Source organism: Mesitornis unicolor, unplaced genomic scaffold (genome assembly GCF_000695765.1).
Source record: "Mesitornis unicolor isolate BGI_N332 unplaced genomic scaffold, ASM69576v1 scaffold10631, whole genome shotgun sequence".
Lineage (NCBI taxonomy): Eukaryota > Metazoa > Chordata > Aves > Mesitornithiformes > Mesitornithidae > Mesitornis > Mesitornis unicolor.
The window spans coordinates 16,835-43,816 of NW_010163123.1; the positions used below are offsets into that span (position 1 = coordinate 16,835).

At 39.1% G+C, this 26,982-nt stretch overlaps 3 protein-coding genes across 3 annotated transcripts; 1 reads left to right on the top strand and 2 right to left on the bottom strand.

The window, feature by feature from the left end:
- Positions 1 to 851: 851 nt before the first annotated feature.
- Positions 852 to 18,293, bottom strand: LOC104547955 (chromosome unknown open reading frame, human C1orf112). The gene is made up of 24 exons (XM_010193833.1): positions 18,195 to 18,293; positions 17,623 to 17,662; positions 16,817 to 16,905; positions 15,700 to 15,804; positions 15,001 to 15,138; positions 13,890 to 14,052; positions 13,438 to 13,522; positions 12,754 to 12,892; positions 12,199 to 12,279; positions 11,565 to 11,629; positions 9,950 to 10,098; positions 8,923 to 9,031; positions 8,187 to 8,373; positions 7,128 to 7,210; positions 6,694 to 6,745; positions 6,270 to 6,359; positions 5,407 to 5,592; positions 4,605 to 4,727; positions 3,606 to 3,701; positions 3,048 to 3,161; positions 2,513 to 2,617; positions 2,134 to 2,214; positions 1,286 to 1,399; positions 852 to 1,037 (listed from the first exon to the last, which is right to left on the bottom strand). Exons 1-24 carry the CDS (start codon positions 18,291 to 18,293, stop codon positions 852 to 854), a joined length of 2,679 nt encoding a protein of 892 aa, XP_010192135.1.
- A 690-nt stretch (positions 18,294 to 18,983) lies between these two features.
- METTL18 (methyltransferase like 18) lies at positions 18,984 to 20,061 on the top strand. Its single transcript, XM_010193834.1, has one exon. The coding sequence runs from the start codon at positions 18,984 to 18,986 to the stop codon at positions 20,043 to 20,045; it is 1,062 nt and encodes a 353-aa protein (XP_010192136.1). The 3' UTR covers positions 20,046 to 20,061.
- A 4,514-nt stretch (positions 20,062 to 24,575) lies between these two features.
- Positions 24,576 to 26,730, bottom strand: LOC104547957 (14 kDa phosphohistidine phosphatase-like; the record flags this gene model as incomplete). Its single annotated transcript, XM_010193835.1, has 2 exons — positions 24,576 to 24,668; positions 26,606 to 26,730. Coding segments are annotated over 2 exons (218 nt in total), but the record flags the coding sequence as incomplete, so codon positions are not given.
- Between the last annotated feature and the right edge of the window lie 252 nt (positions 26,731 to 26,982).

The following is a 26,982-nucleotide window of genomic DNA, read 5'->3' on the forward strand; positions in this document are numbered from 1 at the left end:
CTGACATGCTGCTGGAGGCCAAGAGTGGTGTAAGCGATTGTTCTAGAACTCAGCCCTTCTCTGAAAAACTGATGACAATAAATGAAAGTCACACTGAGTTCCTTGGTTAATGTGCCTTTCTTCTTTTTTTTTTCCAGAACAGTAGAGCCTTTAGAAATGGCTCCTTTTAACTTTTCAGCTAAGAGATGATTTTAAGATGTACAGTTTACTCAGCTTATTTATTTCTGTTTGTATAGTTCTGTCAGTGGATGGCACAAGAGGTGCTAGGAACCATGCAGTGAAGGACTGAACACAAACTGCTTAAGCACCACATTCTTTCCGCTCTTAACTGTGACCAATAAAGATTACTTTTAAAAGATGACCCTCACGTGGCGTGAAACCAGCAGCAAGAGGTATGTTCAGAGAACAGTACAGAGCCTTAAACTGTTATTCTGGAGTGTATTTTAAAATTAAGATAAAAACATTTACTGCCTGGTCACCTGTATGTGACAGGAACAAAGGTTAACTGTTAATTTTACAACAGATTCAAACGGCTAAGTACTGAAAATACAATCTCATGAAATGTTTATCATCATACAGGAGCTCAGAAAAGCAAGCTGTACATTGGCACTATACACAACAACAGCTCAGGTGCACAGTAGTGTCCATTAAAATACATGAGTCCTTCCAGCCCGTTATTATGAAAGGCCAACACCTCAGTTAATTTCAGCACATTAACCCAGACCCAGCAGTACAGTAGAGCATGGCCCTGTGTCAGTTTTTTCTTCTCCAGCAGTTGTGGTACAGAGGCATCTCTTCGCTCAGAACAGGGAGCTGAGCTGTTTCACTGTCTCTAAAACCCGCTGAGCACCTTACCGTACACTGTCTCTGAGGATGGCTATAGCTGTATGTAGAGCCTCCAGTTTCACTGCAAGCCAAGCAGGAGGTGACCCTTTCTGGAGCAGCAGCTTCACAGCCTCCACTGCCCCCTCCATCGTCCCAACTGCTGACTTGTACTGCTCCTCAGAGGGTGGGTGACATGCTCTTTTTGCCAGAGGCTGCAGATTTAAACAAACAAGACATCACTTATAATGCTCTACATGAGTGATCAGTCTTCATCTGAATGCAAGAAAACACTTGGAGAAGAGCTGCAAGAGATTCCCTTGCTTTGTCACGTATGTTGTTAAGGGCCAGGAGTACACGCAATTTTTTTTTTCTTAGAACGTGGAGGGTACCACTTTAGATACTTCCCAGAACTGCCTGAAATCAACAGTAGAGCCCAGATAGTTTAAAGAAGTGCACGTACCTCTCCTGTTGACTCCAGTTCTCCAGCCATTTTTGTAAGCTGTGCACTGCAGGTGATCCTTTCTTGTTTCATGCGTTCTCTTCGTGCTTCTGCTGTCTCTTCTACTTGCGTTGTCTAGGGAGAAAGCCACAGGAGAGGTAACTAAAACAAGAAGGCATTACCAACCTTTGTATACCAGAACAAGGGAGAAGGGGGGAGAGATCTTCATGTGTAGCTGAAATTGAATCTCACTTCTTACACACTTTTCTGAACAGGAGGTTGAAGTGATCTAAAATTTTGGTATAGCATCACTGGCAGCTATCAGTTCTGTTGCTAATTACCTGCTTGTCAAAACTGCTCAAATAGCCCTGCCTTAGGTTCCAGCACGATAACCACCCCCTCTTTCCCACTGTGTTCTGCATGAATAGCTGTTTGCTCTTCAGAGAATTTTTTTTTCCTAACATGCACAAAGGACTGAGATGTTTCATATTTGTTCATTTGGCTTTCAGAAACTCCTCCAAGAAAAACACACAAATGGAATGATGAAATCCCTTTCTTTATAACAGAAAACTTGTCTGCTTACAACAGTAACCGTGGCATTTAATTAGTTCCTTGTTCAAGGAGGAAAAAGCAAAGCATTTAAATCAAAGTTGGGAAGTACTGGAAGAGCAGCATGCATAGGAATGGAAGTTGTCAGTTCTGCTGATTAAAGCAAGCAGAAAAATCCAACCAGAACAGTATTTTTAACTTATTTAAATCACCATGCAAATGTTGCAGGTGTGGACATAGACACAGGTCACCTATGACTTATTAAGGAAGCATGCAACATTAACTGAGAAAGCAGTAGAATGGGTCAACAACATACATACCTTAGCCAGAAAGCTAACAACTTTATTCTTAGTTTCTTCAGAATTAAGGCACTGAGGAACAACATCTTCATGGCTTGTTTCCTGACAAAAATGTTAAATAATAGTTGTTTAGGACATTCATGTTAACAAAGGAATAGGCAACGTAAAAAAAAGTCACTGTGATGGTCCCTTCTGTGTTGCAACCCATCTAAGCAACCAATGCTTAATCCTCCTTCACTTACAGCTGCATTCGCCTTCGTTACTTTTGGTGTGCAATAGCATCTGTTAGACTATGAGCTAGACTGGTCAGTTGAAGAGCAGCAAACATTTAGGACAGAAGAATTTGTGTACAACAACATTTAGAGACAAATACTTGCATCCAGAGTTCTGCTGCGCTTACCTCTGCAAAACATGTGAACGCCTCCAACGCGTGCTGATGGATCAGCCAGGTCTGGTCAGCGAGCAGAGAAGCAAACAAACCAGACAACTGGGGTACAACTTGCCTCTGAAAGAGAACAAGTATCTGTCAGTTCCAAAGAGACAGCTGTGCATGTCTTACCATCACGATCTATTACTAGAGAATTGCTCTAAGGTCAAGGGACAGGTTTGTGAAATGCGAGACTGCTACTGCCCTGTCTGGCAAAAAAACACTGCAAGGGAGGTGACAGGTTCTGCTCTTCTTGGAGGTTCAAACATCCGTCCTTTCTAACTGGTGAGAAGCAACAAGCAAATGAATAAACCAAGCACCTTACACGCACTCAGCATGTCACGATGAAAAAATCAAACTACCATAGACCATTAATAAGTATCCAAGATGACTATGTCATGGCACTCCAGTGTATTCGATGAACTCAATTCTATACATTTACATAAATTAGCATTTATTTTCATCAAAAGATTGAGCATTAACTAAATAAGACCACATTTATATTTACCTGCACTTCTTGTGGTATGAACACCTTTCCCATAGAGGAGAGAAAATCCACCATCGCTAGACGAACATGATCTGGAGGATCCAACTGGAAAAGGAAAGACTGCAGTGCAAATACCTGCAGAAAACAAATCCCAATGAAGCTCCATCAAATGGACTACGGGTGAAAACTGTTCTATCTCATATTTAAATGTGAGGATATTGATTTTGGAAAACTGGACTGAAAATAAAAGGAGGTGTGCTACATCTAGGATAAAGCTCCAGTGTGCATTTTAGAAAGAAAGCAGCATGCTCCATAGTATATCTGCATGTCTCCATTATTGTACAGAGTAATGGGATTCTCAAAAGCAACGTTAACCAAAGTGCCATAAAGGAAGAAATAACATTAGAGAAGGCCAGAGCATGGAGTAAGTCATCTGAGATTTCAGTAAATCACAAAGAACTTTGTTTTCATAAATTATTCATAAGAAGGCTGGTGGTAGTGGTGTCTGTTGTTTGGGGTTTTTTGGGGGATTTTTTTGTGGTTTTTTTTGTTGTTTCCTGTTGTTGTTTTTTTTTTTACCTGTGTAATCAGTTGAGCATCTAGTGCTTGGATGAAAAATTCCGTAAGGTGAAGTAATAAACACACCATCTGCTGGAGACATGGCTCATCTGAGACCTTCAACAGACCACAAGATACCAGTAACACTGCATTTTAGCTTATGGAATAACTACTTAAGAAACAATTTAAAGTTACAGTAGCGTTCCAAAATTCTTAGCCTAACTTCACACACATAAAACAATCATAAGCAGCACAAGAAAATATTAAAATAGTCATATAATATTTCTAAGTAATCATATTTTACAAGACTCTCTTTGATTTTTATTAAGAATTTTTGCTATCCCCTATCTTCTTCCTCTACTCATAATACAAGCAGCTAAAGGTTGTTCAAACTACTTCTTTTCACTTAGCAGTTGCTAAATATCTTCACAAAATGGCTGAGGCTGGAAGAAACCTCTGAAGGGGCACGTTGTTGGCTTTTCTTCACCTGCCTTCTCTCAAACTTCCATTTTTAACCTAGAGTATGACCCATGACAATCCTTTTTTCTGCAGTGCAACTGCAGACGTGAACAAGTACACAGTTGCAAGGGAATCGCCCTATCCCCTTGTTCTCAAACATGGGAGGAGGGTTACTCACTCTGTGTTTTTCATGTGCTAAGCTATGTATTATTTACATTACATGAGTTTTGCTCACATTCTAAGGAAGATTTAAAACAGGCCAAATCTGTAACTGGTACAAATCAGAATGAGGTATTTCAGATTTCTCCTTAAGCAAGTCTGAATCTGACACTGAGTAACAGATGGAGTAGCAAGGAGCCGCACGTGTAACACTTGGGAAAAGACAAACTCTGCTTCCCAGAACAGGCGCCTGCCTGATGGCAGATGGGCAGCACAGTTACACTGTGCTTTATAGAAATGGTCCAATCCAAGTAAGACAACTTAGTAACAAACACCTGATGAGACAGCACCAGCCTCTCAAAGACCTCATGCTTTCACTGTTGGAGCAGCAAATTCTCTTACCTGCTTAGCCTGGAGGAAAGTCCAGAACTGACCCAGCACTCCCAAGATAGATGCCTGAAGTTCTGCCTCCAAAGAGTCACCAGCAAAACTGCAGGCAGCCAGCAGGACAGAAATGGCAGTATTCTACTAGGAAAAAAATGTGTAAGACAAAACCACAAATCTATGCATAAACCGAACCAAAACCCCAGGCTCATATTAAAGATCTAAAATGACACAAGATGGCAAGAAGCCCAATGTGCTGTGTCAGCTGTACAGTACAGCTAATCCACCAGGCCACCGGCCAATAAAGCTTCCAAAGCGAGGAAGCCATCCGTTACTTCTGAGTTTCACACGGTGTTGATCATTAGCTGCACTGGCAGGCAAAAGCTGGCAGCAGAGACTACATGTGGAAGTCTGATTTCTCACACTCCTTCACCAAGGAGACCAGTGAATATCTTTCAATTTGATGCCACATAAAAACAGCCAGGACTTTAAAACTTAACAGTTCTTGTATGGCATAGTATAAATCAGAAATTCTAAAGAAAAATACATCTGCTCACCCAGAGAGCAAACAACAACCAGAATAACTAATAAACCACATGACCTTCACTATCACCACCCTCAGAGTAGAGGGTCCTGAGGTGCCACATACTAGAAGAAAATATGTAAAATGATAATTCTTGCTCATGCATTTGCTAGTATGGCATGGGAAAAAAAGCTGTGCAACACAGAAAAATAGAATTGAAGTGACAGCAAAAGAATTCGTATAGTCTGGAAATCCGGAGTTCAGACATTTTTACAAAGAGAACTAAGGCTGGTTTACCACAGGTCGGAGCTCTCCCAAAACACGCCTGCTGTTCAGCCATCGCCTGCACTGGGCGAGCCCTGCCACACTGAGCTGACAGGCCACGCGTTTCCTAAGATCAGGGTTCAGGGCCTTGAGGGATACGTGCTGCCACACTGCCAAGTTCTCCACCTCTTCTGGAAGGAACTTCTGAGCAAATTCTACCTGCAAACAAAAGCTAATATGAACTAAAAAAACCAGAAGGTAATTTGATAACCTGTCAAAAAGCTGAGAAACAAACAACTAAAATGCACTGCTAGTTTGCTTTAGAAATATTGAAAAAGCCTGTGTAAAACCTTTTGTTTAAATAAAATCCAACTTTTTATATAAAAACCTTATAGAACTGCCACCTCCCTTGTCACATATAGGACATCAGAATGATTAAGCAACTTGTTCTTTCAGCTGCTTGAGGCAACGGTCCTAGCGAGTAGAAGAGCCTTAGCCTCTCCAAGGTACACAGAGAGGCGCTGACAGGAAAGGATACTGCTCGTTACATCTGATGACAGGAGAACAGTCACGAACACTGGTCGCAGATGCAATGACAGGACATACAGTTTCAGCAAATCTGGGAGATGAGCCATTTTCACACTTAAGTCAAAAAAAGGACTTCATTGCCAACCAGTAAGACCACTCTTAGAAAGGTGTATGTGCCTTTCTTGTTCTAAAGAACACATCTGCACAAATTAGGATCCACTACGACAACTAATAACAAGTACAATACCAAGAACAGCAAGCGAGCACTCAACACCTTGCCATTTCTGAAGAACTGTAAGAGGGTATTGTAACACAGGCCACCGATTCAAATCTCTTCTGTCAAAGACAGATGCTGGTGCTATACTTGCCTGATGATCTGGAGCCATTAGGAACAGCATACGCCTTAGCAGAACACCCAAGACAGAGACCTGGTAACAGTCACTGGTCCAAGACTTTATCTGAATTAGGATAAGAGGGTAATGCATCAAATTAAATTCAGGGAAAAATCACCACTCAGCAAATGAATTATACAGAATGTTCTGAGAGCTGCTATGTGGGATCACAGCAGTACCAATCTAAATAAAGCAATGCAGGATGTGTTGGAAATACTAGGCATGTTGTTTTATATTTTCACGGTACTGCTTTTGCTAATTATTAACCAAATTTGAGGAATTAAAACGATCTCCATTTTGGATTTGGAAAAAAATGAAATTCCTGTCTTTGGTCACTGAGCAAGTTTTCCTGGTACAACTATGACTGGTGCTGAATTGCAAACATCGCTGTGCTGCTTACCAAGTGGGCGATCACAACAACGTGGTGAGCACACAGTTCAGCTGTTCCATACCTGAAATGCGAGACACAGAAGCTTGCGAGTCTGTACTTCCTGCTCCTTTACAGACTAAATATTATAAATCTTGTCCAAGGGGTGGCCATTTCCTCCAACATATTTAAACTTGATATGCACAGACAAAACTTATTGGAGAGAACCATTCCAAATTATTATTAAATAACAAAAATTATTAAATAACAGAAAAAGTATGTTCCCCTTACTTGCATAAATGTAAAAATGGCTAAGCCATTTCTCCTCCTTATTTGCAAAATATGCTCTACATCTGAAAATAATCTAATTCTGTGACAACTGTATGTTAGAAAGATCAGAACTACTCGCAACAGAACTATCTGGATCTATGGAAATCCTGCTTGATCTGTAAATAAAAACATCCTACCGGGCAAGGAAGCACCATGCGTCCATTGCTAGCAAAGACGTGATCATACTGGAACCCAGCACAGCATCCAGCAGAGCACACTCCTGAGGAGAAAATATATATGTAAATTCTTGCAGAAACAGACTGCAGGCCTACTGTTACTTTTACTCCACTAATTAGCATGAAACCTAATCAGATTTTTGGCTTATCCCATTTAAAATGTTATAGGAACATACTCTATATTCAGCTAGGCCACCAAGCAAGCTAAGCTACACCTTTAGTTTTGCACACTGCGAATGTACTTGTACATTCATTTCAGTGGGCTGAGGATTCTTCACTTTTCAAAACATTTCCGTAGCGCATCCCTTCTTTGCAAGGCAACTTTTATTAAAAAAAGTCTTTTTAAGCCAACATATCACCGATTTTCTTGTTGGCTCTATTGGCCACTTACTGAAAAGCAAATAAAAACTTTTCCTCTTTTAGGAACACAAATTTTATCTGAAAGAGGAAAAAAAAAAACAAAACCTAAATTAGGGCTATAATTTCTGTGACAGCTCTTAAGAGTTTACATTTACCTGGAGGTTCTTCTGCTTATGTGTGGTAAAAAGTGAAAGCTTTTAAAACATATATAATGTTAATCAAAGGCCAGAATACATCTCTGAAGCAGAAAAACTAGCTTATTACCATTTTATGGTATGTTCTTAGATGGAATCACAACAATACAATCTACTGAATATTAAATGTCACTTTCTTCTTATTTCACAGTACAGACTAACAAAACTAGGTAAATGTAATACAAGTTGAACACTGCATAAAAGAAGGCACTAAACTTTTATAACAATCTGATCTTCCCCGCTCCCAAAGAGAACAAAAATTTCCAATACAGGACAGTTCTCAAGAACTTGCATGAAACTTTATTTTCACCTTTCCCACAAGGGATATTTGCTGTGTAACTGAACTCAGAACCATTTCATACCTAAGTGTCTCTTCAGAGCTAGATCATTAGAAAAAAGTCACTCTTTAAATAGTACCAGTGTGTGACAACAGCCAAAGAGACAGTAAGTAAAAAACCAACCTTACCAGCTGAGGGAAATGTGATGGGAGTGTGGAAGCAATGAAGGAGCACAGGTGGACACAGACGTAGTGGTAGAGGGTGATGGGAACTGCTGGCTGTCCTGTACTGATCACTTCCGGCAAAGAAACAGGGAGAGAAAGCTCACCAGAACATTGCTGGAAACTGAAGAAGAGAGCTGAAAACAAAGACAGGCTGCAAGGGTAAAAGAAAAACAAACAAACAAACACCAAAAAACACACAACAACAAAAAAAGGAAAAAAGAAAGAAAGAAAGAAAAACAGTTGGGTTACAGATCTGCAAATCCCATATCCTGCAAACAACATCTGCACTACAGAATCTTTGTCTTTGACTAGAAACAACGGCAATAACTTCAGTGCTTTTACACTAGATTTACACTCCCGGTTACCTTCCTCTTTTACAAATTCAGGTGATTAATAGAGAGTTCAAGCATAAAAATGCAAGATTTTAACTTAATGAAGTATCAACAAATTATATACACCATCTGTTTTTATCTTGGAGCTGTCTAAATACCATTCCTTTCAAAGACATCTCTGGCTCTGTATCCTTCACTCCTGAAGCACTAAACATTACATCCTATTTTTCCCAGCATCAGAATGCAAATCCATAGTGTCTGACAAATCTTACTATTTGGTTGTGAGGGAAACCCCAGAAGCTGAGCCCCGTTTGCCCACACAGACTGATCGCTGTGGTGAAGAGTTAGAGTGAAAGCCTTTTCAGTACCTTTTTCCTGTGTTCCAGAGAGTTTGCACTTCTTCAGGCTGGGAGGACAGCTTATCCATTATGGTAATCAGGACAAGACACTGGGGCAGCTGCTGCTCAGGAGGAAGATCTGTAGAAGTTTTTTTTAAAATGTGATGCTAGATGCCCTGGTAAACATATTGTGCATGTAAACTGGCTTTTAAGCAAGTGACAAATGAGGAACAACTGGTGAAACATAAAAGTTCCCAGTAAAACGATCAAAAATCACTTATAGACGCAGCTGGGGGTAAGAAAACAAATGTTTCATTATGAACACTATGTTTGTACTGAAAAATAAATGCAGTGTACTATTTCAAGTAAAAGCTAAACGATCACAGTTCTGAACTGCCACTCCAACGTGCTGCACAGGAGTCACAATCTACATGCATCACACTTCCAGTCTCCTTGATAGCATCAGATGCCTCAATCACTCAAACACCAAGTTTTCTTCTAAGTGTGTCAGGATAATCACAAGGCCAGAGCGCACACATGGGAGAGAAGCAAGCCCAGCATGCAGAGAGAAAAGGAGCAACTGATGCTGACACCGTATCTCCCAAGAGGCAGCACAGCTATCTCAGAAATATGACATTGGTCAGGGCAGAAATGACAAAAAGCTGATTATTTTCCAGTTTAAAGGCATTCTACTTTCCACAGAAAAGGATTTAGGAAAAACAGCTGTCTTCCCCCACCAACAGAACAGCAGAAAAAATTCAGCCTACTTTGGAAGTTTGTAACACAAATGTGGATTGAAACGATGCAAAACAGCAGAATTTCTAGCACTACTGTTAACTAGATTAATATTGATGGTATTGCGAGTACATGAGCTTCCATTACAAAATTCATCTGAGTTAGCATGCAGCTGGCTATATCATAGCACTCACAAACGAATCAGAGACAAGCTAACTTGTGAGGAATGTTGCTTTTGGCCCATAAAGTCAAAATATCAGTCCTAATCCCTTAGAGATGCTTACAAAGTACTATAGCAGTGACAGCTGTATTTTAAACCTACCTAAATTTTCACTTAACACTTGCTCCACAAAAGGGCTAAAGGGAAGAAGCTGGTTGATGAGAGGATCCAGAGCCACAAGAAAAACTCGGGATATTTCATCTCGATGAACTTCTGAGATCTCCGGAGCATAGAGACTGGGAGGAAATTTGCTGACAGGGGACAAAAAAAAAAGGTAAATTCATTATTTCCTTGTTATTATGAAACAGAAGATAAAAAAGGCTCCCCAATTAGAGTATCTATTATAGCTGAGAGTTACAGTTCTGCATTCATCCTTTAAACTAAGCATCACAATCCAGTATTTTACTAAAAATTGAAAGAAAACCATATGAGCTCACAGAAAATGCATGTAAAATACGTAACATACATAAGAAGAAATACACTGAATCACAAAAAAGTCAAGCAGTGAAAAGCCATTTCTATGAAGTGAAAAAAACCCTGGGTGATAAAACAAAAAAAAGTTATATGAAAATAAAGCAAAAGAGATCATGAAATGAAAACCTTCTACTCTTGCAGTTTACAAAGAGACTGTAAAAATGCTACCTCTTCTTACTCAAAAACCCTGCTCAGTTTTGCTGAGTGAATAGAAGCTTACAACCTTCCACTTAAGAAAGATCTACAAGGCACGTAAAGTTAGTAGAGGAATCTTTTAAAAAAATATCCACTCAATCTTGCAGCGAAACACGCAGTGAACTCATGTGTGCATCTCGCTGCAGAACCTGCTTCCAATCCCAAATGACTGAAATCAGCCCTCTATTCTAAGCCCGCTTTGCCGTATTCTTCCCCACTATTGCAGTGAACAGAATAACATTTCTGAAAGAAAAACAAGCCCCTTGCAGACTGTTATGCTTTGTGACTATAACATTAAAAAAGCTTTTGATTCTGGGAGAACCATAGAGTTCTTCTGTGAGATTTCATGAAATTACAAACACAACAGTAAAGGTATGAAAAATTTCAAGATACTCTGTTTCCAATTCTCTGTCCCTTCAGGACAAATATTTCCATACTTTATCTTAAAGTTGAAACAGTTGCTGCCGGCACCTGCATTTAGTCTTGGATTTTTTCTTTCACTAGAATTTTAAGACAGAACAAAAAGAGAGATTGGCTGTTTCATTACATATGAAACAGAAAGGAATTAGGATTACAAGGTGTCATGGTAATTCTGAATTGCCTTGACTTTGCACAATTTTACTAACATGATGCTACTGTTCATTTCAAAGTGGAAGTACACGGCTGGGCTGCTGTTTCAACTCTGCTTAACTGCTTCATTGCACGGTGACCAAAGGGCAAACCCTACCTTCACGAATTTTGACTTTAGGAACAAGAATTTTCAAATAAGCTTCCGTAAATAGTTGACATAATTAATTGCAATGATGTTAGTGGCTTCTCAATATCGGACATTCAGACCACTGATCACGAATGGGTTTAAGGTAACTAGTACCACACAAAAATGACCTATTTATTTATTTATGTTTTAGTTTCTGTACATGAAAAAAGCAAGCAACAAGTTTGGAGCAAGAACTGTATTTTTATATCTCAAAATATCGGCAACTTTAAGAATGTAGTATGTAGATGTTATTAAGATACTATCAATATCACTTACTTGTACTTCCCTTACCTGTATAGCTGAAGAAAGAGCTGATGTAACTGAGAGCAGGAATCGGAGAAGAAAGGAAGGAATTCCTGCAAAAGCCATTAATTTTGAATGGTATTTTTAATACAAAATACATGACTAAATACACTTTCTTTCTGTTCATGCTATATTGGTGCGTAAAGCACTACATTGCCAAAACTGGCCAGAGTTCTAACAATCCACAGCACAAAGCAACTTCACTAACAAAGTATTTCTAAAGTTCATTACACTAAATGTATATATTGTAGGAAAACCAATTAAATTTATAGGCTTATTTTAAAAAATACTTAGTACAGTTGTAATAGCCACAGAGCTGCAAAAATCAGAAGTGATTGACTCAAGGCTGCCTGTAAAGACTGGACATCTCCTACCAACTCCTCAGTGACATTGCTTGTAACAGCTTATTACTCATTTGTTTTTCTGCTAAACCACCACAGTAATCCTGCTTAGGCTTGTGAGTATGTACAGGTGGAAGAACTACAATCAGGTTATGCATGGATGTTAATTATACCACCCATAAGGTATAGTCAAAAATGTTAAGATATTATGCAGTACAAAATTATTCCATTTGCAGATCAGAGACTTAAATTTAACATAGGATTCAAGTATTAAAACCTACCTTGGTGTAGTGTACAAGGGAATTAGCAAAGAACCTGCACAGCTTGACTGTCTTCTGGAACAGTCTCAGGTCAGTGTCCTCCTGTCCAAAAAAAGCAGTTCTAAAACTTAATATACAATATAATACAGTAAAAAAAAGAAAGTTACACTACCAACAATGTTCAAAACCTATTTCAAACTTGATTTTATCCAGATTCTGCAGCTGTGGGAAAAACTTCTGAAGTCTTCAGTACACCTCAACATTCTTATAGCAATATTCAGAACTGAAATATTATCTTTTGATTGACCTTGAGATCAGTTTAGGAAATAAAAACAATTCCCACAAAGTATGATGGAAACTTGTTTTTAGAGCCTCACTAAAACATCCACAGTCTAAACAAAGTTATGGGCCTCATTTTCACATGGTTTAAAAAGAACAAGGTATTCTGCCTAAGTAAAAAAAAAAAACAACAAACAAAACCAATACCAAACCAAACCCAAACCACTCCAAGGAATAATAAAGCACAAAGAATTTCTCCTCAAGTTCAACAGCAGTTTTGGGAGCTTTTTCATTTACCTGTATCTCTGACATCTTCATTTGCTCAGCCAGTTGCAAACTGGAGTGAAAAGAAAGAAGAGTGTCCTTGCACAGGCCACTGAGGATGTCACTGTGTTTCAGATGGCACTGCAGCAGAGAATGATGCTTTAGACTTTGCCTAAAAGATAGGAATATAATCAGATATTTAATTGTCAGAAGTGATCATGCAATGAGTTAGTACAAATCCAAATAACTAATTCTTCTATTTAGGCATTTATTCAACACTAGTTGGTATCCATGTATTTTAAAAGCAAAAACTGAGAGAGAAAGACCCTCTTCATCGCCACGACTGAAACACTGAGGAGAGGCAGGATGAAAGCACAAAACAGCACAACTCAAGCCAAAAACACCTACAGAAATGCAGGTCAGACCTTACAAGATTATTTATTCAGACAATGCTGTTTCTTTTTTTTTTTCTGTATTGTAATACAAAAAGTCAAGCTTCTCTTACTTTTTCATGCACAATTCCTAACCACCTTCAGAGACAGTTCCTTTAATACTACTTACTAGCTGAACTTCTAAATTTACTTTCTAGCTAAATAGCTCAATTAAGTTATCTAATTTCAATTTTATTTGAAACTTTGAATATAAAGCTATTTAAATGCTGGTTACAACTAGAGTCTGTTTATATTATAATAAAATCCAAACTGTTCAATGACATACTTGATTATGAACTTCCACGTATTGGCATGAAGAGCGTGGTCCATGTTGGAAATGACAGAGCAGATGTCCAGCACAGTGTGGATTACTAAGGAGAAAATAATAACAGCAACAACTGAGTTAAAACTAATTAATGCTTTCACAGCTATGCTCCTCTCTCAGGAAAACAGCAGCAATCACAAGCACTAGAGAATAGCACTGCATTGACAGTGAATCAGGAAAATGGCCCAGTGCTCCCCTTTCCTACAAACCTACACAACATGCCCCATCCTGCAGGGAAAGCTTCAGGAGAAAAACCAGAACTATTTCAAGCTGCAAAATGCTGCTTTCTGAAAGGCTGGTCAGGACAGCAGGAACTGAGCATGCTCAGAACCCTGTTTCAAAAATTCAGACATGCTCTCTCTATAGAAAAAAAGACTGAGCAAGACTCAAAAAAGCGTTAAATCCACATATACCTGACACCATATCTGTGATGTTATCTTCGGTAGAAGCAGAGTCCATGGAAATCATCTCAAGTAGTTCCATCAGCTGCTTCTGAAGAGAGTAGGTTTCCTTGAACATAGCTTGCAGGAGGTCAGAGATCAAGTGCAGATGCCCACAGTACACTGATTCACTGTCCTGTAGGAAATGGGGAAGAAGAGGTTTAAAAAACAGTTCAGGAATCACAGCCTGATTTTTACACATGCTGCAGACATCAAGAGCTTTGTCATACCTTTCACTGGAAAAAAGAACAAGGCACAGACATACCAATTTAAGTCAATATGCAGCCAGATCTGCAGCTTCTGATACCAACCTGTTCGCTAAATACAAAATGCTATTCACCTGCAGCCTCATCTACAACTAATGAAGTCTGCCTGGCTCTAGTGAGCTTAGTGGGCTTTGGATTAGGCCCCCATGTATGAACCTAAGATGGTATTTCTGAACAAAACAGCACAAGGTTAGTAAGACAGGAAGTAGCATTCCAAATATTTCCCAAGACCTTCAAATCAGAATTGTTAAATAAAGGTATGGCACCTGGGTCCAAGTCCAGACATGAAAAACTGCTGTAAATGTTCCCATAAGAAAGACAAATTAAAAAGTGAAAGTGAAGGCTGACTAAAAGCTACCATGTCCATATAATAACCTTGTTTTATTTTCACTGCTTTAGAGGGAATTACTGTTGCATCTGAAAGTCCAGATCTGAAACTTAAATAAGTTACTCATCATAGGTAAGTAGCACCACTTGGGTAACCATTTGTAGCTCTGAAAATACCGCAGCTATCCGAAGTGGACAGATGTCACAGAGAGCCTACATTCATCAGCAAAATGTTCAACTGACACTGATGAAAAATATGGAAACTGCACAGTCTGTGCCTCTCACTACCAGGTCAGATTTGCTGGGCAGACAGCTGAAAAATCACCTTTGTACTTGTGCACTAAATATTCTGTAAACCATTTAAAAACTAATTTTAAATTTAAAAAATAATTTGGCAACAATATTATTTGAAAATAGGACCTTCTTACAAAGCGAGTGTTTGCTAAAAGCCAACCAGTATAAGACTTTTCCTCCTCCTAACACAGGCCTACCTTGCAGTGTGTAAATGTGTTCTTTATTACATAGAGAACGGAGGACGGCAGGGTGCGGATACTCTCCAGAGGCACACATTGCAGCGTGCAGACGTATCGTACACAACCGGTCAGAGTTTCCAACAGCTGCACCATGGTCTTAAAGCAAGAATAAACAACAGCAATCAATGTTTTTCACTTCTGTAATAATTTCAAAAGCATTTTTTCTTAGCTGAATTGCACCTAGATTTTTATAGCATTTAAAGTTCAGTGCTCCTTGCATAAATAGCTTGTTAAAGATGAATGAAGCTCCATCAAATAGTAACATGCAATTCCAGACCTTTTCTCTGAGTATATACTCTTTGAAATGTTCATATTTCCTCTGACTACTGTTCTCAATTTACGAAAAATTTTCAAACTCTGAATTAAGTGACTGTGTAAATAGGTGCCAGATTCACTCTTTAAATATGGAGAATCAGATTCCATTTGTGTTAGACAATTTGAGATTTTTTTTTTTAATTCTGATTAGCATCACACACTAAATGTAATCAAATCATTCACAAAACTTTAATTGAACTTGAACTGCAAAGGAAGTTCAAATTCCATTTTAACCAGCTGGTTAGTATGTAACAAAAGCATACTAAAAACCTCTTAATTGTTTAGGAAAAAAACAAAGAATAATGTAAACATTCATTTGGCAACTTATTTCACGGAACTTGCCTGTAAAAGATTCCTCACAGTACTGCGTAACTCTGTATTCTGGCTGGTTAATGCTTTGGCCTCACTGGACAATTCATACATCAAATTATCAAATAACTGTAGAGTCTGTCAGAACAAAACAAAACTTAAACATTTCATTTATAAACATATGAATGCAAATAACACCACCATTCTAGATCTGCTTGCAAACTGGGCTACTGAGGTAACTCACAGGAGAAAATAACACTTTCTAGCATCTGAATCATAAAGCACAATATACCAAGAAACAGAAACTATCTTATAGCGTCTGTCTATAATTTGGGAAAACCATATTAGCTGTTACTTTTTATAAAATCTGTTAGTAAAAGAAACTTTCTAGCTAATTCACTCGAAGTACATACCTCATTCTACAAAAGATTTTTCCTTAGGTAAAACCACACCATCTTAAAAGGATTTTCATTCTGTCTCAGAAAAACTGGGTTTTTTTGGTTGAGAACGATCATTAACATTTTGAATATATAAAGAAATTAAGTCTATGACCTGCAAACAACAATAATTTCTACGTTGGTTGGATATTTTATGAGTGCTACTGGTGAGACCACAAAGACAGTAAGCGGCTTCCAGGCACGTGCAGGATACTACATCAACTGGTATGGTACAGTAATCCTTGTTCAGGATATGTCTGTTATGAGCCATTTTTCTTGTAATCTCCAAAATTTGCTACAGGACATAAAATAGGGTAAATGGAAATAAAGTGGTCATTTTTACAGGCTTCTTAAAATATGCAAACTGAGGCTTGAAACTTAAATCAGTAATTCAGCACTGCTTTACTTTTTGTAGACATTGAAGAATTTTAATACAACTACAGCATAGAATTCTCCATCATTTAATCCTAAAAGAGAACATGTTAGCCCACTATGGTCTAAAAGTTTATTTGCTATAATCACAAATATCACAATGTTTACTCATGATGTATGAGTGTTGGGTTCTTCAGTTTATTTGTCCTGAGAGGCTACCTCACATAAAGTTTTGTATCAAAAGCAATATAATGTGACCTCAAAAATGAATCACTGCATTCAAAGCAGGTTTTAGCACTGGACTGACTGAAAATTCCACATTTAATCAAAGCTGTCATTACCTTAGGTAACACTTTTGAGAAAAAAGTTTGTTCCAAATCTGCAAGGCTGATATGAGGCAAAAACATTTCAGTCAGGATCCTCAAAACACCTGCAAAGCAAAGCATTTATAAAACGTTAGAGAAAAACAAGATGTGATTATCAAAAATACGTAGTGACCTATGAAATGAAACAAAGAACGGCATCAAGAAAAAACAGATCAGATATTGAAATCTGAGAAGCAACATAACATTTGCCACATATGCATTACCTGAAAAGTCAAGTAACAATAACAGCTCCAACATGCACAGACCCATCAATAACAGCACCACACCTGCACACATTTAGTTGAAGGCTGAGCACAGTTGTTGCTCATGGACTTAGAATTTTCCGTATTCTAAACTGCAAATACTTGCAAACTTAATGTGCTGGTTGACGCTAATATGCAACTCAACAGTAAATGTTAGCAAGAGTTCTGAACTGTTCCATATCAGCCTCATTTTCTTATCACTATCAGCTATTACCAGAGTTTTGCCACCTGTAAGACAGCAGCCAAAAAGACAATAAAATACAATATAGAAAGCACCCATATGTTTTTTTAGTATCTAAAAACCAGTAGCGGGAAGGAAAAAGCAGCCTTACATGCATAGCTTTGTTAAGGGCTTTTATAAAGCTTATTCAACATGCAGTAAATGCAGCATGCAATGTCTGGCAGAACTGCTGGACTGTGAAAGTTGCTAGTTATAACTATTTTAAAGTAGTGCATAATTTATAATGCCACTGCAATACAACAGCCTGTAGGAAGAAGCACTTCTTGGTTGCTACTTACGAACATGCTCAGTCCAGTCTTCAGATTCTTGACACATAGAGTAAAAACGTTAAAGAAACTCAAACTCATTGTGACATAAAGATTATCTTTAGAGCCTCTTCAGAAGCCCCGGTGACTTCTCTCACACTGCCCTGTGCACACTTCAGCCATCGCATGAAGTTGGTGGGGATGCTCATAACCAATGTGGGCAGATACAGCTCAGTACCCACACTATCAGCATAAGGATTTCTGCAAGGTATCGGGAGAGTGAGATTTGGGGTCTGCTGGCTTTGATTTTTTTGAGAGGGGTTGGCGGAGTTATCTACAGTGCTAAATGAGCCATACACAATTTCCAGCCGTGAATCTTTTATTTCAGTGGAAGGCTGTACTAATTTCCAGTTAAGTATTCGGCACCTAGATCTTCCGTCTTGTGTGCCGCCCTTTACAGAGGCTGCACCATTTTCCTTCCCACAGATGTATCTGCCTGAACTGTGCGCGATGCTTAAGCAGCAAAACCCCACACAACCCCCGCCATTCCGGGGTGACTTCCCCACAGCCACCCAGCAGTCAAACCTCCCTCCCGGGAAGGATATAAGGAGCCGGGGCAGGACCGCAGGTAACTCCCGGCGGCAGAGATTCCAATCCCAGCCTCCCAGCTGTTGCAGGAGCAGCTCAGGGTCTGTTTGGGACATCGCAAAAACTCCGCTCACCTCAGGACCAGCCGGGGGGAGAAAGCTACCTCCACTGTCCCAGCATCCTCTGCGCCCGCTGGCGGGAGAAAGGAGCCCTCCCCCGCCCCGCCCCCCCACTGCCACGGGCGCGCATGCGCAGAAGGAAGCGGAAGGCGACAACGTGCGGTAAGCGGGCATCGGTAAGGGCACAACGAGGTGGGTAAGCCGAGACCAGGTCCCCTTGCCCCGCACCCCCTCGGCTTTAGCCGGGGTGCAGAGGAGGGAAGCCGGGCCTTAGCATTCTCTAAGCGCGTTGTTGTTGCGTCGCTTGAAACGTTAGGTCTGACACGGGGTTTTTTTTGCCCGCATTACCTGAGAGAGGTGGTCATTTGTAACACTTTTCAGAAATTGAAATGCTGATATGATTTTTTTAAAAATGAAAATTAGGATGTTGCGGTTTGCCTGTGGTAATATTTGGCAGTTTAATAACGTGTAAAACTATTTACTCTGTTTTCAGAAGTTATTTGCCTGATTGATTGGCAAAGTATCCCATATTCTACCTGCAAAGCATTCTTCCCACAGCGACAACTACATAAAAAATCCTCTATAAAAGCAAACAAACGGATACTTTTTTATGTCAGTATTGCTCTTCAGTGAGTGTTTCTTGCTGTAATAAATTAAGCTGACTTTTCTATACTGTTATTCCTGAAAATGTCTTTTCGATTTAATTTTTTGATCGATGAAAATAAGAACGATGAACCAGACACTCAGGATAAGACGGACTTACAGCTGTGCACTCCAAAACGCAAGCAGGAATCCACAGAAAAGGGCAAGCAAACTGCTGATCCCATAGCAGACTCCAGCCCAGGGCTGGGTACTGATGAGCAACGAGACAAGACACCATCGAAGAAAACGGTCTGCGTTAAAACTGCCAAAGAGCACAATGTACCTGAGGATCTCGGGAAAATATTGGAAACTAAATTCATGGAAACAGCATCGGGCCTGTATTACATAAATTCATCTGTAGTGGAAAAAAAATGTCTGGATGGCGCCGACGAAGAAGGCATCGTGTCTAAAAGTGTTTCTTCTCGCTCCGATCTCATCTCAGGAGTCTATGAGGGAGGATTGAAAATCTGGGAATGCACCTTTGATCTCATAGACTACTTTTCTGAGGCTGAAATACAGTTTACCAACAAGACTGTATTGGATCTCGGCTGCGGGGCTGGACTGCTGGGAATAGTTGCATTAAAGGGAAAAGCTGAAAAAGTCCATTTTCAGGACTACAACAGCACAGTGATTAATGAAATAACCTTGCCTAATGTGGTGGCTAACTGTATAAAGGGAGGCAGCACGATGGGCTGTGGAGATGACAAAAAAACTAGCAAGCCTCCTTCAAAGAGGCCCAAGAAAGCAGAGCACTTACCTGATGCACTCACCAGATGTAGATTTTTTTCCGGCGAGTGGTCTGCAGTCACCCGGCTCCTGTTAAGCAGTAACAAACCCTTTTCAAAGTATGATGTAATTGTCACATCTGAGACCATCTATAATCCTGACTACTACAGTGCTTTGCATGACACTCTGGCTCAACTCTTGGATGAAAACGGCCGCGTGTATTTGGCAAGCAAAGCACATTATTTTGGGGTTGGTGGTGGTATCCCTCTCTTTGAGGAATTTGTGGAAGAGAGAAACGTGTTTAGGACCAGCATAGTTAAAACAACTGATAAAGGACTGCAGCGATGTATTATGGAAATGGCCTTTAAAGATTCCAGTTAAAATTCAACCACTGGTCCTTCAAAAATACCTTTGAGACAAAATGTCTTAATCCTCCTATCTCTTTCTCTGTTTAGTTATCATTGTGGATTGACAAATTAAGGATGCTTACTAGTTATTGAAGTACTTCACAAATTCTGATGCCTGACCAGAAGTGAAGATCTCTTCTGATTCTGGTTTTGCATAGAAAAAGGGAGTTCTGCTTAAACCAGCATCTGTTTATGCCAATTAATTGTCATTTCTATGTATTTAAAAATGAAGCAAATCACTGTCCCCAGTCCCCTTCTCTTATTCTTTGGCAGCCTCAGAACTGTACATCACAGGAGTGACTGCTGAGCGCAGCATCCTAATACAGTGCAAGAAGTGGTTTTCAAGGGTTGGGCTCCCAACTCGGATGCAGTTTAACTGCAGCAAGTTTGGAATCGACTGCACACCTGTGTGCTCTGCTGCTTTGCCGCCAGAGGGGGATGTGATTGCATTTATCACTTGTATTGTGTCCTGCTAGCAATCTCCCAAATCTTTGTAATGTTTCTGTATGTAATGCACACCTGACATTTATTCAAGCCTTTGAAAAAGTGTACCAGGGAATATTTACTATAGTGGTCTGTGTGTTTTCACCATTCAGATTTTGACATAACAGTCTTAAGAAAATTTCAGAAAGTAATTGGAAATAACAATACTGTTTTTAGAAAGGAATAAAACATTTGTTTTAGATGCTGAGTTGAAAGGCAGTTCCACATAAGAGAACTTCCTTATAACAACCAACAAATAAACCTACAAATGCAATCCAGGAAATTGGAGGGTGACAGAACTGAGCTTTAGGTGACAAGTGGGAAAGAAGCTAAGCTGTGCAGTTACAGCACATTGCTCACTAGATTGCTATACTATAAACAAGATTTTTCCCAGAAATTACACGCCCATACACTATGACCCATTTTCAAAACTAGCTGGGGGTACTACTGAACACTCACACCTCTTCAGTCTTGTCAGCAATTTGGCAAGGCAGCAAGGGTTCAGAAAAGCCCATGTCCAAGTCATTCCTGTGTCCTACACTGAAGAGAGTGATGTTGCTGAAGAAATTATCTTACCAGAAATGCAAACAAACCCGAAGAACTACAAAACCTAGTCCTAAGTGCTTGGTATCACCACCAATTGACACACACATACACACACAAATCCATTGCATGTTTTGTCTTAACTAAAACAGGACAAAAAGCTATTACACAACTTTACCAGGGAGATCAAAGCTACTGCTTATCGTGCACTGCTTTATTGGGTACCCTTACAGAAATAAAAACATAGAGACAGTCAACCACTGCAGTAAACTGGTTGCAAGGATACTCAGTGTAGGGGAGAAGGGACAATAGACTGAGGGGATGGAAAGAAAATTCTTCCAGCAGTGGCCTATATCACTTTAATTATTGCATAAATTTCCCATCACTGAAGGCTAGGAAAGTCAGCGGTAAGATTCCTATTTTGATCTTGTTGCTATTGAGATAGAATCATAGAGGATTTCCTGTACTTTACAGAAGAGCCCTAACAATTGCTGTTGTTTCAAAACCAAATGTAAGTAGATTATTTTAAAGGGATGCTTCTGAAACTACTGAAGTTGCTCTTCTATAGGAGACAGAAAAAAATAAAACTGTGGCTGTGCCGTGGCTGTGATTGCACTTTGGGATTTTTCTGCATAAACTCTGAAATTTACTGATCATAGACAACTGCTGACTATAGACAGAGGTACAAAAGGAAGTTTTAGCTATAGCAGATCAATGAAGTTACTCTGTTAAGAGTTCTTTTCAAAACTCAGTCATAAGACAAATCGTGGCCTGTGCGTGCTGACTGAACAGCTTGTTCTACACCTAGTACTAGAACTTGGTCTAGTGCTGCTTCAAAGAACAGCACCTGAGTAATAAGACATGCTGACCACTGTGACAATGAATATGGTTAAGAACAAGAATCTCATTTTGTTTTGATTAATAGAGAAGGCACTTACAATCTTCTACCATAATGCATCCTCCTGAAATATTCCACGTTCAAACTCACTGCCTTGGGTTTAATATACTGCTCCTTTACTCAACATCCTCATTTTATTCTTGGATTGCTCAAAGACAGCTCTGTTTTCGTGCAAATAGAGAATCAATTTTAGGAATTTCAAGTGAAGACTGCTAGAGCCACAATCACACAGTGATCACACATTGGCAAAACAGGAAAAGCCACACAGTATAATTAAGTTCTAATTTCAGAATTACTGATAAGAATTAATAAAGGATGCTTTCCTCACATTAAATCAGCAAAATTCGCATTGGGATTTCCATAATTCCAGATGAGTTCTGTACTGTTTTTAAAAGTCACCAGATACATGCTGAGAGGAAGCAGAATTCAACACGTCTGTTCAACATTCTGTAGGCTGGTTGTTCTGTCGGTGTTTGAACATCAAATGCTGATTTCCCTCATCTACATTAAGGTTTTCTCTACCTGCCAAACAAGCACCACCATAGTGACCATTTTCCTGCTTCTCTTCATGATCTAGAATAAAAATCTTTCACTCGCTTGTAGTACTTGTACATATTACTTAATAGCTAGGGAAATGACCACTTCCTAAAATGACATTGCTCTAGAAAATAACAGAATTGGGAAGACCCTCAGAGTACTTTTTTTTTTTTGATGATGCAATAAACCTTTACATCAGGCCACATCTCTTGTATGAAGAAACAAAGGTAGAGATCAGCTGGTAACTCAGTTTATTAGCTCTTAGCACATTATGGCCCCTTTTCTCCCCCCACCCCATCCCCTTGCTTTTTGAAAGAGTCATCGCAATAAAAAATCCAGTCTAAATTATGTCTTTCCCGTAAGTATTGTGGAAACATTAAAATCAGTCATAAAACAACTCAGGAAACTAAGTTTAAAAGCTTGTTTGTTTAAGCAGGCGCTCTCTTAACTGATGATTTCCCTTTGAAAGCTATTTGTTAGTTTTGGGAAACGAGGTTATTAAAAAATCAGTTTTGTATACTGGCACCAGTTAAATGGCATCCGTTACAGTTATTTTACTAAAGCTTAGGGGAAAAAGCCCATGAGGAAAATTGGAGAGGGAAGTGTCCAATTTGCAAATTACTGATTTCTATGCTATTCTTGGTCACTAGATAGGCATTTAATCATGTCTGGAAATTAAAATCTTGTTAAGGAAAATCAAACCTTCAATCAATGGTATGGCACTTGAAGTGGTGCAGCCAGACAACAATTGCACAAGAGCATGAAGAGAAGCACAAACAGCAGATGCAAAATCTCACAGAGGCACTGGAGGGACAAGTCCAGGCTGCAGGTATAGGGAAGCAGGTGCCAACCAAGAGACATGTAGCACCAGGTTTAAGAGATCCTGCTCCCAGGTGATTGTTGGGATGGAGATAACCCAGAATTCTTCTAATGAGGAATAGACTGAAAGGTTTGAGGACAAGAAGAAATTCCTCTCTGCTCAACCAAAGCAAAGATACAGAAGAGTGACATAAGATGGATAATTAGTGTAATAAGGCAGTAACAAGAGGATTTTTTTTTTGTAATAGAAACTGGACTGAAGCCTCTCAAAATCCATACTGTTTGTACTTTTAGAGCCACATGCACATTGAAAAGAAAAAGGCACTAGATACCACCAGATACTGTTAGGCAAGTGCAGTAGGAGCCACAGCAAAGGGAAGAACAAGGATTTATATAAGAACACCTCTTGAAGACTGCAAGTCAACAATGTAAGCATGAGAATAAAAGGTGCTACCTTGAAATCCACAACAGCATTCAAGGGAAGACTGGCAGGAAACAAAAAGGTAAAATTGTAGCAAGTAACTTCACAACAAATGAAGTGCAGCATCTTGCCACAACAGGAGGAAGCAGGTGCTGCAAGTTAATTCAGACACTCACTGCCTAGGTGTACTGGGTCTGGCAGGGAAGTAGTAAGCTGCAAGGTAACTATTGCCATTAAAATAAAAAGGAAAAGCATCACTATACTCATGGGGAATAAAAGTAGTACAGGGGAATGAGAATGAAACAAGTATTGTCAGAATTCGACATTGACATCAGTCTGCTGTAGAGAAAGATCTTGCAGGAACACAAAAGATCTTGATCATTACTTTAATGTGGAACACAAATACTGAATTTTCAAAACCATGAAGTAGAAGATTTAGATCGTTGGTGAAGAACTTTAATAGTCAACCCTCCCCTGCCCCCTGATTTTTTGGTAGATGTGGATAAGAAAGTTGAAAAGCCTAAAAAGCAATAGAAAATAAAAGAAACTAAAAAGACCACGGAACAGGATTGGTCCTCTGATACTTAAACTGATGGCAAAATCCTGATGTATCCTACAGGATATCAGTGATACAGGACTGGATAAAAACAAACTGGAGGTAAGATGATGTGGGAGTGTTTAATTAGATGGCACATCAAGAAGAGCAGGAAAAAGGCTTAGAACTGCAGATTCAATTTTATTTATCAAAGTACAGCTCACAGTTATCAGTTTTGAACTGCTTGTTGTGTTCATAAGCAGTCAATTTATTTCTTGTCATCTGACCATGTAATTTCATAATCTGTATACACTTTTTTCAGTATCTCTACAGTTACTGAATGATCTGCTTTTCCATAGCCCTGCAAGAAAGAACAAGTGCTTATTAGACACATACAGAAAGGAAGTCCACAGAATCACTGAGTTATTTTCAACGCAAATTATCCAGTTATGATTTGATACTTCAAATAGTTTACAATCAAATAAAACACTGTAAAGAGTTATTCTTGCAGTATCAGTTTTTTTCTATTGTCCTCTCCAATTCCCTCTACCCCGATTTGTAGAAAATAAATGAGATAAGGTCAAGCAATCTCAAGTAATCAAGGATGCATTTTTCACATCATGGTTTCTCCAGCAGAAAGCTTGTTTTAACATGTTTCCAACCCCTCAGCTACCATAGTTATTGAATATTCTTTTAAACCACAGAGATTGCATTGACCCACTTGAATATTTGAGCATAAAACCAACTGATTTGGCTCAGCTGATAGAAAAGGTAATAAGAAGTCACAAGTGAACATTTGAGTACTATTCTAGCCACTAAAGAAAACAGTCTTCATTTTCTATTTATTTGCAGTCTTGTCTTAGCTGGTAACAGCGTAATTTTAAATATCTGTGCTCTTCAGCCACTGCAAGTCCAAACTAAGCAAGGTCAGATGATCCATCTGATTTTTAACCTACATTTAAAGACCCCATCCGGCTTTGCAAATAATAGCACAGCATCTACTTCAAAACAAGTCAATGACTATTCCTCTGGTTTTCATAAAACACCAAGATAATTCTGATTTAGAGTCTGGCAACAAATCTCCAAATAAAAACAAGCATTAAACCAATTTAATTAGTAGATTAAGAACTGCTGCTGAGGTCTTCTGAACCTCCAGGTCTCTGCCTGATGGGAGCCCCTCATGGTAATAAAACTCTCCTCATCTGTAAGCCTCAAGGTACCAAAAGCAGAGAAACAAAGGATTTTCCATAGACACTGCATTACAAGAGCAGGAGTTGATCACTGTTTCTAACACTAAACTGGCAGCTGAATTATTAATACAGGTGTCAAGTCTCACCTAAAAATGCAGTTATAGGCACAAGACCTTAGAATAAGCATTCTACACTGCCTTCCCATCCCATACAAATCCTACAGCTCTTTTTTTTTTTTGTATCATTCCAGGTGGCAAGAGTCACTGTACAACAAAAGCAGCAGAAGCATTTTAAAATGCTTAACACATTCAAGGCCCGACCTCCACTGCTCATCCAGTTAAGGTAAGCGGATTTGAAGTAACCATCATTTTCTATAAAAAAAATCAATTAACTTAATAGAACTTTGTTCTTGTCTGCATTAGAAAACCAGAATCTTTGCTCATGGAATTACTATGGAATTAGCTATGCTTCATCACAGAGCAACACCAGAAAGACTACAGTGTGTTCCCTAAATTCAATGGATCATTACCACTTACTGAGTATTTCATAAAGAAATTGAAATGCTCTAGTTTCCATACTCTTGGAAGTTAATTTTATTCCCACAAGATGCATTTATGTGATACATCTTCATCTACTGAAAATTCACCACACCTAAACTGGGCCTACTCTTCTCACCCAACAGATACACAGAACACCACAATTTAGCTGGCAAACTATCAGTGAATATTTTTATTGGCAATTAAAAGGCCACATAGTAACTGGATCAAGACTCTGTGGCTACAAATGGGCTGTTCCTGCTCTAGCAGTAAGACTAAAAGACTCTGAGTCAAGAGATGCTAATTCCGGTTTTAGTCTTGGTTATAACTTAATGCAGATATTATTCAGTATTACGTCATAATCAAGACATTACTCAGCATTAAGTTATCTACTGTTTTTGCTTTGGTCTCCTGCTGTTAAAAATACTGTTTTTCTAATTTATCTCACGCATAAGCCAGGCAAGTTTTCCAGTTAATGTTTACTCTGTGATTCAAACTGCTGAAAGCTATAAAACAAAAAGCTCAGAGCATCAGAGATAAAGGATTTGAAGGAAAACAAGTGATGCACTTACTGTAGAGAGCCCAAATACCCTAATTTTCTTGTCTTTGCTGTTATGATCAATTTTCCCTCCTCCAAGGCACTTGCACTCATATCCCAGCTTTTCCATCTCAGGATTTACTTTTTCAAATATGTGATCTGCACAAGAATGGTTAGAGCCATTAGAATATGTGCTAGGCACCAAATACTCGAGAACTCTTCAGCTATTTTCCACTCGTTTTCCTCCATTTTCCTTCCTTCACCTCCAAGAGAGGAGGCTTCCTCTTGAGAGACATAGAAAAGTTACAATTAAGGTTCTCTCTTTCAGTTTTTCACTTGGTTAACACACCTCGGTTTATCGGGTTGGGAAATGGCACCTCACGGAGAGCCTGACCCGCTTTTCATATTGGC

Coding starts and splice junctions, on each gene's coding strand:
- METTL18 (XM_010193834.1), top strand. CDS start 18,984: ATGTCTTTTCGATTTAATTTTTTGATCGATGAAAATAAGAACGATGAA.
- LOC104547955 (XM_010193833.1), bottom strand. CDS start 18,293: ATGTCCCAAACAGACCCTGAGCTGCTCCTGCAACAGCTGGGAGGCTGG. Junction 6,360..6,693: donor TTGTTGTGATCGCCCACTTG/GTAAGCAGCACA, acceptor ATCCTAATTCAG/ATAAAGTCTTGGACCAGTGA. Junction 2,618..3,047: donor TCATACCACAAGAAGTGCAG/GTAAATATAAAT, acceptor GTTCTCTTTCAG/AGGCAAGTTGTACCCCAGTT.